The following is a 17,746-nucleotide window of genomic DNA, read 5'->3' as shown; positions in this document are numbered from 1 at the left end:
TTAGGTATTCTGTGTGAATGGGAACATATAGATAGATATACAGTTGTGGCCAAAATTATTCAACCCCCAATGCTGTAAAGGGGTTTAGGGACTATAGTGTACATTTGGAATTGTATTCAGAATCAAATCCTACAAGGACGTTGTAACTACCCAAATGCAACTAAAATGACATCAATTGTTTATGTAATACAGTAGTAAATGGTTCTTATGTGGTTTCTTCATTGCCACAATTATTCAACCCCTTAAAGACTACCACTCTGAAGAACAGAGGTTCATACAGGTGCTTTCCATCAGGTATTGAAAACACCTGTGGATGTCACCGAGCAGCAATCAAGCATAATAAGCACCAATTAGGCAGCTTTAAAATGACTGTGATACTCAGCTCCTTCTAGACATTTACTGGTGTGGTTACAAACATGGTGAAGGCAAGAGAATGGTCCAGGAAGACAAGAGAAGAGGTGATTTCTCTTCACAGGAAGGGCAATGGCTATAAGAAGATTGGAAAGATGTTAAACATACCAAGAGACACCTTAGGAAGCATCATTCGCAAATTCAAGGCAAAGGGCACTGTTGAAACGCTACCTGGTCGTGGCAGAAAGAAGATGCTGACTTCGACTGCTGTGCGCTACCTGAAGCGTAGAGTGGAGAGAAGTCCCCGTGTGACTGCTGAGGAACTGAGAAAAGATTTGTCAGATGTGGGTACAGAAGTTTCAGCCCAGACAATAAGACGCACACTGCGTAATGAAGGCCTCCGTGCCAGAACTCCCAGGCGTACCCCCTTGCTGTCTCCAAAGAATAAGAAGAGTCGACTGCAGTATGCCAAAAGCCATGTGGACAAACCACAAAAGTTGTGGGATAGTGTTCTGTGGACTGATGAAACAAAATTAGAACTGTTTGGGCCCATGGATCAACGCTATGTTTGGAGGAGGAAGAACAAGGCCTATGATGAAAAGAACACCTTGCCTACTGTGAAGCATGGTGGAGGGTCAATCATGCTTTGGGGCTGTTTTGCTTCTGCAGGTACAGGGAAGCTTCAGCGTGTGCAAGGTACCATGAATTCTCTTCAGTACCAGGAGATATTGGATGGAAACGTGATGCAGTCCGTCACACACCTGAGGCTTGGGAGACGTTGGACCTTTCAACAGGACAATGATCCCAAGCATACCTCCAAGTCCACTAGAGCATGGTTGCAGAGGAAAGGCTGGAACATTTTGGAGTGGCCATCGCAGTCACCAGACTTAAATCCGATTGAGAACCTCTGGTGGGACTTAAAGAAAGCAGTTGCAGTGCGCAAGCCTAAGAATGTGACTGAACTGGAGGCCTTTGCCCATGAAGAATGGGCGAAGATACCCGTAGATCGCTGCAAGACACTTGTGTCAAGCTATGCTTCACGTTTAAAAGCTGTTATAACTGTAAAAGGATGCTGTACTAAGTACTAAGATTGAATGTCACTTGGGGGTTGAATAAAACTGATAATGCTGTGAGCACAGAAAAGACATTTGTGGTTATTTCATTATAACTGTTATGTTATATTTGTCTGACCTACAAGTGCCTCTTTAATGTAAATGTAAGCAAGATGACTGAATGATCAAAAGCAATGTCAAACTGGCCAAAACACTCAATTTCAGTGGGGGTTGAATAATTTTGGCCACAACTGTATAGTGGGGTTTTCCCAAAAATGACCACAAAAGTGGAAATACACTTTAAGTTCCCTTAAATTTGAATTAGAGTTCTAAAGGACCTGCTCAGTACAACTAAAATGAAAGTCTAAGCTAACACCCACCCTAATGCCCAGAAAGTTTATTTCCAGTGGTTTGTTTTAAGGGTCCCTCAATTCATCCCTTTCTTTTCTGGAAATTCAACGGGGTGTGAGGTTTTTTTTACACTCAAATATTCTCAAGGTACAACTGGTGGTATGGCTAATAACACAGGTAAAATATTTTATTACAAAAGCACTGCAGTTTTGTGTTTTATGACCTTTTGGTCACTTCTCCCAGTTGTACTTTGTGAATCTACCTGGTGATCCTGTAAATTTCCCTGGGTTACTATTTCTAACTGACCACAACTAGCATGGAAGGACATTTGCGTCCCTGCAATCACTGTTGGGAGTTGCAGAACACTGTGCTGATGCATGGTGTGCCTGTATTTCCTGTGGTCAGTTGTGTGGCCACGCCCCCTCCAAGCTCCTATTTATCTAGTAAGGAGGCAGTAGGCAGAAAATGTGATCACTTTCAAAACAATTTGCCAGTCGGAGAGTAAATGGCTGAAAGGGTACAAAAAAGGTTATAAAGTATCAACTCACTATCAGAAAGAAGAGATCGCTGGGGAAGGAGATAATGTTTGGGAAAATCAAAGGAACCAGGTGAGGAGGGAGACTGATCATTAGATGGTTGGCACATTGACTACAGCTGTGGGGATGACACTGGAGGATCTCACAAGACTAGCACAAAGCAGACTGCTTTTTAGAGCTCTTATTAATCATGTCACTAGGACTCAGACTCGAGTCAATATTGCATTATCCACTGACCTGGCAGGTGAAAACCTTATGCTTTCCTGTTTGTAGTCAATACTCAAATGCAGCTTTTTCCATACAAACAAATCACCCCAGTCCAATTGTAGGAAAACAAGTGTCTGGTGTTATGTGCTTGATACACTGTCCGAGCCCTGGCTGGTGGCTCATTGCTGTGCTGGTGGATAGAACACCACTTTGCTTGGTGGCACCACCTATTGGCAAAGCATTGAAGAAATTCCCTGATTAAGATAGCAAAACCCATTGAAATGTAAATGCATCAGAAGTGATCCTGGGGTACTGGGTGATGTCACCAAGCAGAGTGGCTTTGGCCTTAGAGAGAGCCGTTCTATCCATCAGTAATGTGTACCTGTCATTGAGCCATTGACCAGAGCTCTGACAGTGCATCAAGCACATCATTTCAGGCACTTCTATGACCTTCCTGCAATTAGACTGATTTTCATGTATACGCTTCGTCTTGTGTTAGGGTCGGCACCGACCCATTTTTAGGTTTTAAATGCATAAAATAACCATATAAATTTGTTTATTGCATCAAGGCTTTATGACTTTGTCAGGAACCTCTATTTCAACAAAATAAAATAAAAATAGTTTTCACTAAATTATAAAATGCTCAAGTTGAAATTATGACCTTTGTGTTGTTAGGGTCGGTTTCGACCCAGTTATAAAAATAAGATTATAAAGCAATAATTAGAGCCAAGACTGAAATCATAAGTTCACTGTCAACCAGCACACTGACAGCCAGCTCCTCTCCCAATCATGTGAGCTTTAGGGGATTCTCATTTTGCCTTGTTTTCCAGTAAACCTGCACAAAAACAAGACAAAGACGGGCATGTCCAGACATGTGAGGCCAATTCAGTATAGAATTGGTGACTTGCACAGTGCACATCTCCAATTTGTAGCATGCAAAAATGAGAAGAAGATTTTCATTGAGCCAAGTTCTGGATAATATTTTTGGTGAAAATGAGGGAGAGGACACAGAGGAGCATAGTGATTTGGACGAGCAGGTTTCTGAGGAGGAAGACAATGTGGAGTATCATCCAGAAGACACAGACACGTCTGATGAGGAGGCCACCGGTGCTGAAGCTGCTCCCGCTGAAATATTCAAGTCCAAAAATGGTAAGATCTGTTGGAGCTCAGTACCTCATGATGTACATGGCAGGGCAGCTGCTGCAAATGTCATCTAAATGACCCCTGGAATCACCACTGGGGACACACTGAGCTTTTCCTCTTTAACTTACAATACAAGAAGGTTTGCTGTGATGAGAGTCAGTGACATCAAGACATGTTTTGAGCTATTTTTGCCATTGTCACTAAAAAGAGTCATCATTGCTATGACAAACCTTGAAGGAAAAAATGTCCATGGCAGCATGTGGAAGGACATTGATGAGGAATACCTGGATGCCTATATTGGTGTTCTTATTCTTGCTGGAGTGTACAGATCCTGCAATGAGGCCACTGATAGTCTGTGGGACGCATCGACAGGCAGAAATATTTTCCGGACAACAATGTCACTTCAGACCTTTCAAATGATATCAAGAGTCCTCAGATTTGACAACAGAGATACCAGAGCAAGATCTGACAAGCTTGCCCCCATCAGGGATGTCTGGGAGAGATGGGTGCAGCTCCTTCCACTGATGTTCAACCCTGGGCCAGAGGTGACAGTGGATGAACATCTTGTCCCTTTCCAAGGAAAATGCCCCTTCCGGCAATACATACCCAGTAAGCCAGGGAAGTACGGCATAAAAATCTGGGCAGCCTGTGATGCAAAAACCAGCTATGCCTGGAATCTACAGATTTACACAGGCAAAGCTGCAAGTGGCATCCCTGAGAAAAACCAAGGAAAACGTGTGGTCCTCGATATGACTACTGGACTGCAGGGTCACAATATCACTTGTGACAATTTTTTTACCAGCTATGACCTTGGACAAGAACTTCTCAGGAGGAAACCATGGTGGGCACAGTGAAGAAAAATAAACCTGAGCTGCCTGCTGAAATCTTGCAGATGAAGGACAGGGCTGCACTGTCCACAAAGTTTTCTTTTACAGACACCACCACTGTTGTCCCATATTGTCCAAAAAAAAAACCGGAATGTGATACTTAGGTCTACTCTTCACAAAGATGCAGCTGTGTCATCAGGAAGTGACAAAAAGCCTACAATTATCCTCGACTATAACAAAAACAAAGGAGAAGTGGACAACCTGGACAAGCTGACTGCCACCTACACTTGCCAGCGAATGACCAGGAGATGCATTTGTGTTGTGGACCCACATCCACCAAGGATTGAACTCAACCAAAAAATACAAGCGGAGAATGTTTCTTAAGGAGCTGGGAAATTCCCTTGTCAAGCCACACATTGAGCGAAGGGAACGGGTGCCCCAAGACCCAGATGCTGCAGTCTTGCTCAGACACCTAAAGAGGTCACCTAGCACTTTGTCCACACCAGCATCCTCCTCAGCCAGCCCTGCCTCAACATCATCCACAACAGCCACAACCACAACCCCACTCAGGCAACCTGATTCTAAAAGAAAGGTGTCAGGTCTGCCCAAACAGTAAGGACAGAAAGACAAATGTACTGTGCTTCAACTGCAACAAATATCTCTGCAAAGAACACGCTAAACGTGTCACTTTTTGCCACACATGCATCTAAACACACACACGCGCACACACATACATGTTCTTGCACACAGACTTTTACTCTGATTTTGTTTTTTATTAGTGTTGGAACAAGTAATTGATTTCTATTGGTTTGATTTGCTTGAATGGTGGTTGTTTGTTTGACCTTGCAAATCTATATTTTGTTATATTTATGTTATATATATATATGTATATATATATATATATATATTTGTTCTGTTTTTCATTTTGTGTTTGTACTAAAGTTCTGTTGCTGAAAAAAAGAGACTTTTTTGCCTTTTTGAAGTAATTATATATATATATGGGTCAAAATTGACCCGTAACACCATAGATGTTACTATAGTTAATAATATTAAAATGAAAAAATAAAACAAATTTATTTCAAAGATGTGTTCTAAATCCCCTCAGTAATAGTCAAGGGACATAACAACCTTTTATTTATTTATATGATTCTCTTGAGGTTCATTTTACATTGTTTTTTAATTGAAATCGAGGGGTATACTGACATAAAAAAGGCCCAAGGGTCCACACCAAAAATATTAAAACCAATATTTTCATGGATAAGGAAGCCTAACAAGGTAACCAAGAGATGAGAAACAAATTGGATGATAGATCATTGCTTTTAGTGTATTTTACAGCTGATTTAAGACACGGGTCAAAACCGACCCGTTAACATAAGAGATGGTAACAGGAAACTAACACAAGAGGAAGGATACATAAAGTTACACTTGAGTGCTGGCTATAATAGGAGAGTTTACGTTTTATCTGCTAGATCAGTGAATTATGCAATGAGTGACTTACAACTGAGTTGATACATTGCTAATATCATTTCAGCCACTTATGCTCAGAGTGCTGATTGGCATATTGTTTTGAATGTGTCTGCACATTTTCTGCCTACTGGGATGATGATACATGGATAATATTACAGGAGCACTGGATACATTTCTTAATGTGTGTGAACTATTGCTAGAGCTATTTATGCTCAGAGTAAGCGTTGACTGAAACATTGTTTTAAGAAAGGTATTCATGTTTGCTCAATGATAGTGGCTCATGTGTGCCCTTAGCCTCTTACCTTTAGTTTTGTTTTTTGTTTTCGGGAAGAGAGACTGTAATAGTGTCATATTATTATTATTATTATTATTATTATTATTATTAATAATAATAAATAATTATTCTTATTTAAGTACCTTAAATAATACTACACAATTATGTTCAGTATTTCTGATACCATGCCCTTAACTTTCTTTGATATTTTCCACCTTTTGGCTCTGGTGTACAGATGTCTTTGTTGTCTTCTCCACCAGTAAAAGTTAATGGTAGATAGTGATATTCTGCCTCCTTGTTAAAGTTTCTAATCGAAAATTAGGGAACATTCTTTAATATTTTAAAAAATGTAAATTTATTTATTTATTTCAGTTACTTATATAGCGCTGTCAATTTATGCAGCGCTTTACACATACATATTGTACATTCACATCAGTCCCTAACCCTCAAGGGGTGTACAATCTAAGGTCCCTAACTTATATTCATACATACACATATTAGGGCCAATTTAGACAGCATCAAATTAACCTACCAGCATGTCTTTGGAGTGTGGGAGGAAACCGGAGTACCCGGAGGAAACCCACGCAGGCACAGGGAGAACATGCAAACTCCAGGCAGGTGGTGCTGTGGCTGGGATTCGAACCAACGACCCTAGTACTGCCAGGCGGAAGTGTTAACCATTTAGCCACTGTGCTGCCCAGTATATATATATATATATATATATAAATATATATATGTACATGGGGTCAGCTGTTTTTGCCAATTATGTATGCAGGCCCTGCTTCCTGCTCTCTGGTGCTGCACAGTGGTTGAATGAAGCCTCTCTTTTGCACTATGATGGTTTTTGAGTCAGCTGAATTACAGACAGTAATGCACTCCCTGTGTGTACATGAATGACATACCGTATAGTTTTTCAAAAAATGAGTCACGTGACCTTCATATCACATGCAGTAACCTTTTGTGAATTGACCCCAGTGAGAGGAATAGTGCCCCATCCTTGGTATCAATGAGAGGAATAGTGCCCCATCGTTGGTATCAATGAGAGGAATAGTGCCCCATCGTTGGTATCAATGGGAAGAATAGTGCCCCATCCTTGGTATCAATGAGAGGAATAGTGCCCCATCCTTGGTATCAATGAGAGGAATAGTGCCCCATCCTTGGTATCAATGAGAGGAATAGTGCCCCATCCTTGGTATCAATGAGAGGAATAGTGCCCCATCGTTGGTATCAATGGGAAGAATAGTGCCCCATCCTTGGTATCAATGAGAGGAATAGTGCCCCATTGTTGGTATCAATATGAAGAATAGTGCCCCATCATTGGTGTCAGTGGAAGGTTAGAAGTATTGTGTACCATAAGCATCGCCATTTAAAAAAAAAATAAAATAACTTTCACTTTTCAATCCTTTGTTGCATCACTTTGGTGCTGCCGATCTCCTGCAGCCACTTTCTGTCTACATACATGTGTACCAGTGATGGCCACATGGCTCCCTCAGGGTGAGCTTCCTGATTGTGACACCACTGCACTATGTCTGCATTATGTGTTTTTAAAGGCCACCAGTAATTTACAACAGAAACCTGGGTGACAATGCAGAAGCACATTAGGAGATAGGGAGAGAACATTGTCACCATAAAATAGGAAATGCTACAACAAGGGTCTTCGTAGTAAAATGACTGAGTATTATTTTAATGAAACCTACAGATTAAAATTACTTTTGAAATTGCGTTGACATGTTAATAGCTTATGAAATTTTAATGATTGGGTTCATCTAAATTTTAAGCAGTTAGGCAGAGTAACTATAGTAGTCAATCCAACCTGCCTGTAATAGTTCATTTACAAACCTCTGTTTAATAAAATACAAAACAATGAAGAGACACTTTCACATTTTTAAAGTCTCATCTTAAATTATTTTTTTATTTAAACACAACAATGAGATCAGTTAGACAGTATTCCAGGCTTAGAGCTGTCACAGGGATTTCCTTGTCTTCTCTGCACTTGTTGATTGTTTCCACGTTTTTTACAGTCTTGACTAAATTTTGCACTTATCTCATTTCTAGGGGTTGATGAAGAAATTCATCCGTTGTTCAACACGCATAACAGTTGGGACTATCAAAAAGTTTTTAAGTTTAAAATTAAAACTTCCAAGTACTTATGAGGTAAGAGCAGAGCTGAGAATTGGTAATATGTACATATAAAGTAATGTATATTATGATTTAGACACCATGCATTTAGCCCTGGTGCATGGGGCTGTGGCATTTAACTGTGGGAAGAGAGCACCAGTGCACCATCCAGTCCCACTGCAGGCAGTCCATCAAACTCTATGAGAGGCTGACAACTGCTGCAGCTAGATCAGGGGTGGGCAAACTTTTTGACTTGAGGGCCGCAATGGGTTCATATATTGGACCCGGGGGCCAGACCAAGAGTAGATGAATGATGTGTATGTGTCATCCATAGTAAGTATAGTAATATTCCCCCATAGTAAGCATAGTAATTAATCCCCCATATAGCAATTCATCCCCCATAGTAATTCATCCCCCATATAGTAATTCATCCCCCCTATAGTAATTCATCCCCCATATAGTAATTCATCCCCCATAGTAATTCATCCCCCCTATAGTAATTCATCCCCCATAGTAATTCATCCCCCATATAGTAATTCATCCCCCATAGTAATTCACCCCCCATAGTAATTCATCCCTCATAGTAATTCATCCCCCATATAGTAATTCATCCCCCATATAGTAATTCATCCCCCATAGTAATTCATCCCCCCTATAGTAATTCATCCCCCATATAGTAATTCATCCCCCATAGTAATGCATCCCCCATAGTAATTCATCCCCCATATAGTAATTCATCCCCCATAGTAATTCATCCCCCCTATAGTAATTCATTCCCCCTATAGTAATTCATCCCCCATATAGTAATCCATCCCCCATAGTAATTCATCCCCCATATAGTAATTCATCCCCTCTATAGTAATTCATTCCCCATATAGTAATTCATCCTCCCTATAGTAATTCATTCCCCATATAGTAATTTGTCCCCCATATAGTAATTCATCCCCCATATAGTAATTCATCCCCCCATAGTAATACATCCCCCATATAGTAATTCATCCCCCATAGTAATACATCCCCCATATAGTAATTCATCCCCCATATAGTAATTCATCCCCCATAGTAATTCATCCCCCATATAGTAATTCATCCCCCATATAGTAATTCATCCCCCCTATAGTAATTCATCCCCCCTATAGTAATTCATCCCCCATATTAAGTCCCCAAGTCCCCCCTGTGTCAATTCACTTACCTTTGCTCCGCGCGTTCCTCTCGCCGTGTTCCCGCGCCGTTCCGGTGTAGCATGAAAATCTGTCTCCTATGAGGATCTGTCCCCCTCGACGTATCTGCGCATGTGCCAGTTTCAGGCATTAGCAGCCGATCGGCGATCTCCGGCACATGCGCAGATACGTCGAGGGGGACAGATCCTCATAGGAGACAGATTTTCATGCTACACCGGTCTTCAGGGCGGACTGTGAGAGGAGCCTAGCTCCCCTCGCGTTCGTCACGCTGCCCTGCCTACACACATCCTGACAGCCATCCTGACAGTATCACGCTCCGCGGGCCGGATTAAAAGGTCCGCCGGGCCGGATTAAAAGGTCCGCCGGGCCGGATTAAAAGGTCCGCCGGGCCGTATACGGCCCGCGGGCCGTAGTTTGCCCATTGCTGAGCTAGATGGTGCACCTAAAGCGGTGCACTCCTGGCATTTCATCCCTGGGTGCATACTGCCCTAAACAAAAGTACCACTAGGTGCCCCATCTAACTGCAGCTTGGTAGCCCCTCATAGAGTTTGACAGGCCAAGTACAGCAGCCAGAGCCCCATGTAGCGCTGCTAAATGCTTAGTGTGCTTGGGGTCGTAATGTATCATATTAAAAGTTTTGAAATATATAAAGTTAGAGTTTCTTTACGGGACAGAGATATCGAGACAAGAGTGTTGTCTGTAACTAACTAAATTCTTGCTGTCGTTTTTTTGTTGCAAGTTACATATTAAAGAAAATAATTTTCTTTTCTGTTCATTGAAGGACACAACAGATCTTCATGACAGATGGGTTTTATGTCGCCACCTGCACAAATAGGATGCTAGGCGTAACTAAAAGTATGCCCAAGGGGTGGCCCCAGGTGGTGGCCACACCCACCATTTGCATTACACAACTCCGTTTATGCCTAGCTCTCAGGAATGGTGACCTACAATTTTTTTTCTATTATCTTTTGTCATATTTTTTGTTCCAGTAGATGGATTTTTGTCTTCAACCAACCGCAGTGCTGGGTGACAGGCCAGATATATGTATATTTAGGTAGTCTCCCCAGCACTGCCATTGAGTGCATGTGGTTCTCCACTCCTGGGGTATGGCTCTGAAAGAATTAGTGTGTACTTGTTGCTGTAATTGTGTGCTTGACACATTCACTGGAACTGGGGACTGCCAGGATGGGGGAAACGCTGTGGGCACAGTATAATTTTAGTCATTTGTACCCAAGTACTACATGTTTAGCTGCTCACAGCCACAAAGAACCTGCTCCCAGAGTTGGGAGATGAGAGAACTGTTCAGCCTTCAGTGGAATTATTGATGATTTTGACAGGAGGAGTGGGCTGCCTTTCTCCAGAAGCTGCAAGTGCACGCAGTGCCAGAGGGACCTGGAGGGGCAGCGCTGTGGGGTGCCATTTTTGCATAGCCTGTGATGTTTTCCTACCTTTCTAGTTGTTGAAGGGGGCAGGCCATCCTATTAAGTTGCAGTCAGCAGCATGCATGGTGCGATCACCTCCAAAATCATTGGATTCAGGTGTTCCAATCACCTCCATGGATTCAGGTGTTCCAATCAGCTCCATAGCCACAGGTGTATCAATTCAAGCACCTAGACATGCAGACTGCTTCTACAAACATTTGTGAAAGAATGGGTCACTCTTAGGAGCTCAGTGAATTCAAGCGTGGTTCCATGATAGGTTGCCACCTGTGCATTAAGTCAAGCTGTGAAATTTCCTTGCTACTAAATATTCCACAGTCAACTGTTAGTGGTATTATAACAAAGTGGAAGCAACTGGGAACAACAGCAACTCAGCCATGAAGTGGTAGGCCATGTAAAATGACAGAGCGGGGTCAGCGCATGCTGAAGCGGACAGTGCGCAGAAGTTGCCAACTGTCTGCAGAGTCAATAGCTAAAGACCTCCAAACTTCATGTGACCTTCAGATTAGCACAACAACAGTGCATAGAGAGCTTCATGGAATGCGTTTCCATGGCCGAGCAGTTGCATCCAAGCCTTACATCACCAAGTGCAATGCAAAGCGTTGGATGCAGTGGTGTAAAACTGGACTCTAGAGCAGTGGAGACATGTTTTCTGAACATGTCTGGGTTTGGCAGTTGCCAGGAGAACAGTACTTGCCTGACTGCATTGTGCCAAGTATAAAGTTTGGTGGAGGGGGATTATGGTGCAGGGTTGATTTTCAGGGGTTGGGTTTGGTCCCTTAGTTCCAAGGGAACTCTTAAGGTGTCAGCATACCAAGACATTTTGGACAATTTCATGCTCCCAACTTTGTGGGAACAGTTTGGGGATGGCCCCTTCAAGTTCCAACATGACTGCACACCAGTGCATAAAACAACGTCCATAAAGACATGGATGAGGGAGTTTGGGATGAAGGAACTTGACTGGTCTGCACAGAGTCCTGACCTCAACCTGACAGAACACCTTTGGGATAAATTAGAGTGGAAACTGCGAGCCAGGCCTTCTCGTCTGACATCAGAGCCTGACCTCACAAATGCACTTCTGGAAGAATGGTCAAATATTCCCATAGACACACTCCTAAACCTTGTGGAATGCCATTAAAGTTCATGTGCACATAAAGACATGGCGTCCCAATACTTTTGGCAATATACTGTATCTTCTGAGCTTCATCTTCTAATCTAAGACCTCTCCATGTTCATATGTCTCTGCCAGGACCAGTGTGCATGGCATACAGTGCCATTACCAGAGGGGTGATTCTATAGCCCTGTTGTGGGGCTCCTTATCTGCAACAAGTGCCAGGTATGACTGAGTTTCGGTGGGCAAGTCATAAGCTGACAGGGATACCTAGTGTTCTGGAGTAAGTTACTTCATGTGTTTCCTGTGGGGCAACAGACATATTTTCCTCATCGGAACCACTCTGTTTAGCCTGCCAAACTCCTGTGGTCCTGGAGGCCTCTGCATCCTCTTCAGAAGCAAGCCAAGTGGCGTCTTGGTCCTCAGGATCCCCTTTAACTTTTGAATTTGTTTCAACCAATAGGAAAGGGTTTGTGCATGGAAAGGGCTCTACTGCATAAACTTGCTACCAAGCATCCCCTCTCCCCAGTGTCTGCATCCTGGGATCCGGGAACCCCTGAGGCAGCTACCTCCCCTCTCCCTTTTGGACAGTGAATAGGAGCTGATGAGAGCAAATCTGGCACTAAAGAACTTGTTCCACACTTTATTACGATGGTCTGGGAATTTTGAAGATGGAAGATCCCTGGATGCACAAATGCAAAAAGTCTTCAACAGGTTTTCCATATGACCCCTTTATTTATGATTTTTGCAAGACCTGGTCCCATCCGACCAAGTTCTTCATTTTGCCTATACACCTCTCTGTACACTTCTCCTTCGAGAAACTGTCTATCCAAAGTGCTCTTCTCCTCTGGTAGTGAGTCCTCCCATTCACCAGATTAAAAAGGCTACCCTGATCTCATCTGAAGAATCTCCCTTTTTGTGGGACCCATCAGAAGAAAGGCAGAATATATGTTCTTTGTATGTAGTTTCCAGAGTGTTAATCCATCCAGTCCTTGCTTCTGCCCTGGTATCTCAAAACACTGGATGAATGGGTTAACTTGCTACAAATCCCAGGCACCAGGTTACCAATTGCCTGGGCTTTTTTCAGACCCAGGGGCGGACTTACCACTCAGCAATGTCCGAGGGCCTGGGGTCAGTAGGAGTCCCCATCAGGGTTGGCAACCATCCCTGTTTTTACAAGGCTGCAAAACTATCCATAAAAATAGAGAGGCTGGATTCCCCCTGTAGGCTCTATGGAGGCGGACTGCTTGTTTAGCTACCCTACAAATCCCTCCACCGCTGTCCACCTGTTAAAACTATTGGTTGCTAGGCCCACCTAGCATCCTAGCTGCCAGTCAACTGCAGGGAAGCCCCAGCATTTAGAGAAGGAGGATGTAACTTCCTCCTCTAGCTGCTCTGCCTTCCAGCGCTGAACTTCATAGCTTCTGTTCCACCTAAGGGGACCTACCGGCCGGGCCGGGAATCCAGGACGCTGAGTGACTGGTGATGATGATGATCATGTGAGTGAGGGTACTAGGGAGGGAAGTGAGCAGAGGAGTGCAGGCTGGGGTCAGTCAGTCAGGCTAAGCGCAGCAGAGAGGGCACACGTACTCTGCTGTCAGTGAGGAGATGAGGAATGCCGCACGCAGCGATACCTAATCTGTTCTGCACACAGTAGGGGGAGGGGGCACTGAACAGGGATCACACTGAACTGGTCACTGTACACACTGACTGCAACATCACCTACTCTACAGAGATGTGAGGGGGGCTCTAATCACTAGAGTTACCCCCCAACATCAAAGTTCATAGCATTCCCTTTTAACCCAGAGTCCTCCTTTTCAGCAGTATCTGCAGGGTTCCCCCTTACAGTACAAGAGGGAACTCTGTGGACCCTGATGTAAAGGGGAACTCTGATGTAAAGAGCAATACTGTGAACCATGATGTAGAAGGAACCTCTGATGTAAAGGCGTACTCTGCAGACAAGGATGTAAAGGGGTTGCTGCAGACTGTAATGTAAAGGTGAACTCTGTGGACTCTGATGTAAGTGGGGTTCTGGTGATCAGAGACCAGCTTACATCAGAGTTCCCCTGTACATCAGGGTCAGCAGAGCTCCCCTTTACATCAGGGTCAGCAGTGCTTCCCTTTACATCAGGGTCAACAGAGTTCCCCTTTACATCAGGGCCCGCAGACATCCCCTTTACATCACGGTCTGCAGAGTTCCCCTTCAGAGACTGGAGACTATTGCTCACTTATTGTGATTTTAAATGTAATAAGTTCTTAGGGATCCTAAGATGTTAATAAGCAGAAGCTGATAGAGATAACTGTGTGTAAACCTGTGTCCTGCTCCTGTAAAGATACACATCAGGGCTACATAAGAGGGGTTTGTCATTGAAAATGAAGCTTAAATATTAAAAAAATAAAAACTTGTTAGAAAAAAACTGGCTCCTAACTTTATTAACTGGCACCTAGATTCAAAGTGTACCTGGCAACCCAACGCCTCCACGTCCACAGAGAAGCCCACCTCCCCATGAAGGTGTGCCCCAACCTCACCATCGTATGCTGGGGGATATCACCTGCTATTTGTAATCTACTGGCAGTCCCATGTCACAGACACTTGGGTTTTAGAGGTGGTCTCCTCCAACTACAAGATAGAATTCCAATCCTTTCTGACAGATTGTTTCTTTCTCTCCACTTGCATCTTTCCCATCAGTGCCTAGCCAACCTGCACTCTGTAGTTTAGGGGCTCTTGCATCAGTTAGTGATAGCCATGGTTCCAGCCTGTGAAAGGTTCAGGGGCTTTTATTCCGATTTGGTCACAGTCCCCAGGAAGGCAGGTGTCTGCCTGATCTAAAGGCCCTGAATGCCTTTGAAATTACGCAAGTTCCAAATGTCAATGCTGCTCTGTGGCAGCTTCCTTACAAGTGGATCTTCTGGCCTCTTTCAGCATCAAGGATGCTTATTTCCATGTCCCCATCTGCCGCAACCATTAGCAGTTCCTCCACTTCGTGGTGGGAGAACTTCATTGCCAATTCGTAGGCTGTCCTGTGCCTCTTTGGGATAACGATTGTGGGCTATCTGGACGACCTGCTCCTGTGGACGTAGTATTCTTTATTGGATCTGCAATCTTTCCATCATAATCAAGTCATTGGAAAACTTCAGAGCAATGCTCAGTTTTTGCAAGTCAGTCCTTCTTCCCATTCTTTGTATGGAGTAGTGAGACTTATTTGGGACACAAAAAACTTTAGAAGCTACGTCTTCATGTCCTTCCCCTAATCTCTCTGTAAACTGTCTTCATCCATTTCTGCAAGAGGGTCTTGGGTGTCATGGCTGACTTGCAAACTAAATGAGCAATTCAGTGGGTTCAGTTGATCATACAGTCACCACATCCTAAAACATATTGAAGAAGAAAAACAATAAAGAAAAGGAGATGAGATTTTCAGCAGTGCTGATATCTCTTCTCAGAACAGGTTAGGCAAAGACATGACTGTTTTTGCCTAATCTGTTCTGAGGAAAGGTATCAGCACCATTGAAAATACCATCTTCTTTTCTTTATTGTGTTCCTTACATGCAACACCACTCCAGGCCTCTACAGCGGTGATTCTACCCAGGGCTGGTTTGCCGATCTTGTTCATTTTGGTGTCGGTAACTCGTGGTGGCTTCCACTCCTTCTGGATCTTCTCTCCTAAGGTTCACACTTTTACCCTGCTTTACAGTTGCTGGCTTTGACAGAATGGCTGTTGAAAGGCATATGCTGAAGGTCTTCTCTGGCTGTCTGTTATATGATGCTTTGAACCTGGAAGTCCAGTTTTCGTTTAATCGATTATCGCACCTGGAAGGCCTACTTCGCCTACTGTGAGTCACTGGGGTTTCTCACCTGGAAAATCTTGGTTGCTCGCATCCTGGCCTTTCTTTATAGGGACATGGTTCATTGCCTGGCTTTGAATACTGCGAAGGGCAGGGTTTCTGCTTTGGCCATTCTTTTTCAACGTTCCTTGGCTTCTCTCTCCTTAGTTGATACTTTTCTCCAAGGGGTTACACAGGTAGTTTCCCCAAGGAACTACAGCTGATGTCTCACCGCCACTTCCATGTTTGCAACTGGCGGCTCTCTTTGTAAGTGCACTGTTATATTTCTCATGGCAGTCGTTTTACTGGCATTTGGATGAAGCCTTTTACTCTTTTATGTGAAATCTATACTTTTTATAAATTAGGGTTGCCACCTCATCCCTTTAAAACCAAACACATATGAATTACACAGGTTCTGTAGCTGATTAAGTTGGCAATTAAACTCACTTAGTGCCTTATCTACATTAAAATAGCCTCAGAACCTGTGTATCTAATGTGTTCAGTTTTAAAGAGATGAGGTGGCAACCCTGTTATAAATATACTGCACTACATGTGGGCCCCTGCTTGTGGCTCCCAGACATATCAAGCAAACCTTCTGACTGTCTCCAGTGGTGAGAAGCGGTACAGCAGGATGTCTTTGTGAGAATGGAGCTGGTTGACCACGTGTGAAGGATCCTGTTGCCACAAACGTGCATGTTGCTGCTTTCATCTTGCACATTTAATGTCGGCGAGTGCACTGTAGCTCTGTTGCTCACGTGTGGTAGAGATTTCTATGAGCTGGTGGAAGACACTTTTTCTGCAGTGATATTTATCGCATATTTTGGACTTTTTTTTACATTTGACTTTTTTTATCATTTTTGAATAGTGTGGCTGCTTTTTGCTCATTATGAATGCTGTGTTTATAGCATGTGCTTTAAGCTTGTAATATTCTATATTTGGAGGCCCTGCATTATTTTCTTTGTGAGATTGAAAAATTGTATCCTGCTGAACTGTAAAAGAAAAGAGAAAGTAATGGAGTTAGAGAAATCAAAGTGTCCCCACTACCTGTAATATCCATTCTGAAGCCTAATGGAACAAGAGGTGGTCTTAAACATGTAAGTCCAGACACAACTTTTTTGTTTAATTTTGGAAAGAAGTAAGAACCTTTGTTAGGTTATGCAGGGCTCCATTAGATTTTCCTGCACTAATGGTCATATGGATGTCTACTTTCTCAGTCAGGAGATAAAAATCTAGAAAACCAACAGAGGCTGAAATTAAAAGCTGAGAGAGGGTATAGCCTTCCTCTTTTGTACTTTTTTCTGTCTGGTTTGATCAGATGCTTTTGGGGCAGAGGAAGTACCTGTCCCTTTCCACTGACTCAAAGAGACAGTAGAAAAAAATATGTTAATAAGATAATAATAATAAGAAAAAATTAAAGCACCTTTGTCCACCCATGCTCATTCACAAATGCAAATGCATATAGGTCCTGCCTGTATATGTAAACGGTGATCACATTACACGTGTGCGGTATCACCTCGAGCATCAGAGTGAGAGCAATAATGCTGGCAAGAGACTTCCTGCATGCGCAATTTTGAAGCGTGACATGTTATCTATCTATTTACTCGGTGTAATATCATCTTGTTACAAAAAAAAAAGGTATTATATTGTGTTTGTGTGCACTACGATTCATTAAAGTGTATTTTTTCTAAATGTTTGCGTTAAAAAATGGCTGCGCAAATATCGTGTGACATTGTGTGAAAGGTATAATTCACTACACTAAGTAGTTGCGATAATATGCACAGTTTTATGAACAGGTTAGGATTTGCTTTACCCTGCGTCATAAGGGATGTTAAAGTGTTACTAAACCCAGGACCCTGCATTCACTATA

The 17,746-nt window shown here is 43.0% G+C and overlaps 1 protein-coding gene across 2 annotated transcripts in view; it reads left to right on the top strand.

Moving 5' to 3' along the window:
• The window catches only part of PCGF5 (polycomb group ring finger 5), a 107,559-nt gene that overhangs the window by 73,901 nt on the left and 15,912 nt on the right, over positions 1-17,746 (top strand). For both annotated transcript variants that reach the window (XM_089692758.1, XM_089692759.1), the window contains exon 8: positions 8,264-8,362. In XM_089692758.1, the coding sequence (XP_089548884.1) occupies positions 8,264-8,362 (99 nt within the window). The remainder of the gene's footprint in view (positions 1-8,263; positions 8,363-17,746) is intronic.

The sequence above is a fragment of the Staurois parvus genome, unplaced genomic scaffold (genome assembly GCF_062004578.1).
Source record: "Staurois parvus isolate SC_StPar_1 unplaced genomic scaffold, SC_StPar_1.0 ptg000604l, whole genome shotgun sequence".
Classification (NCBI taxonomy): Eukaryota; Metazoa; Chordata; class Amphibia; order Anura; family Ranidae; genus Staurois; species Staurois parvus.
This window is presented reverse-complemented; position numbering and strand designations above follow the sequence as displayed.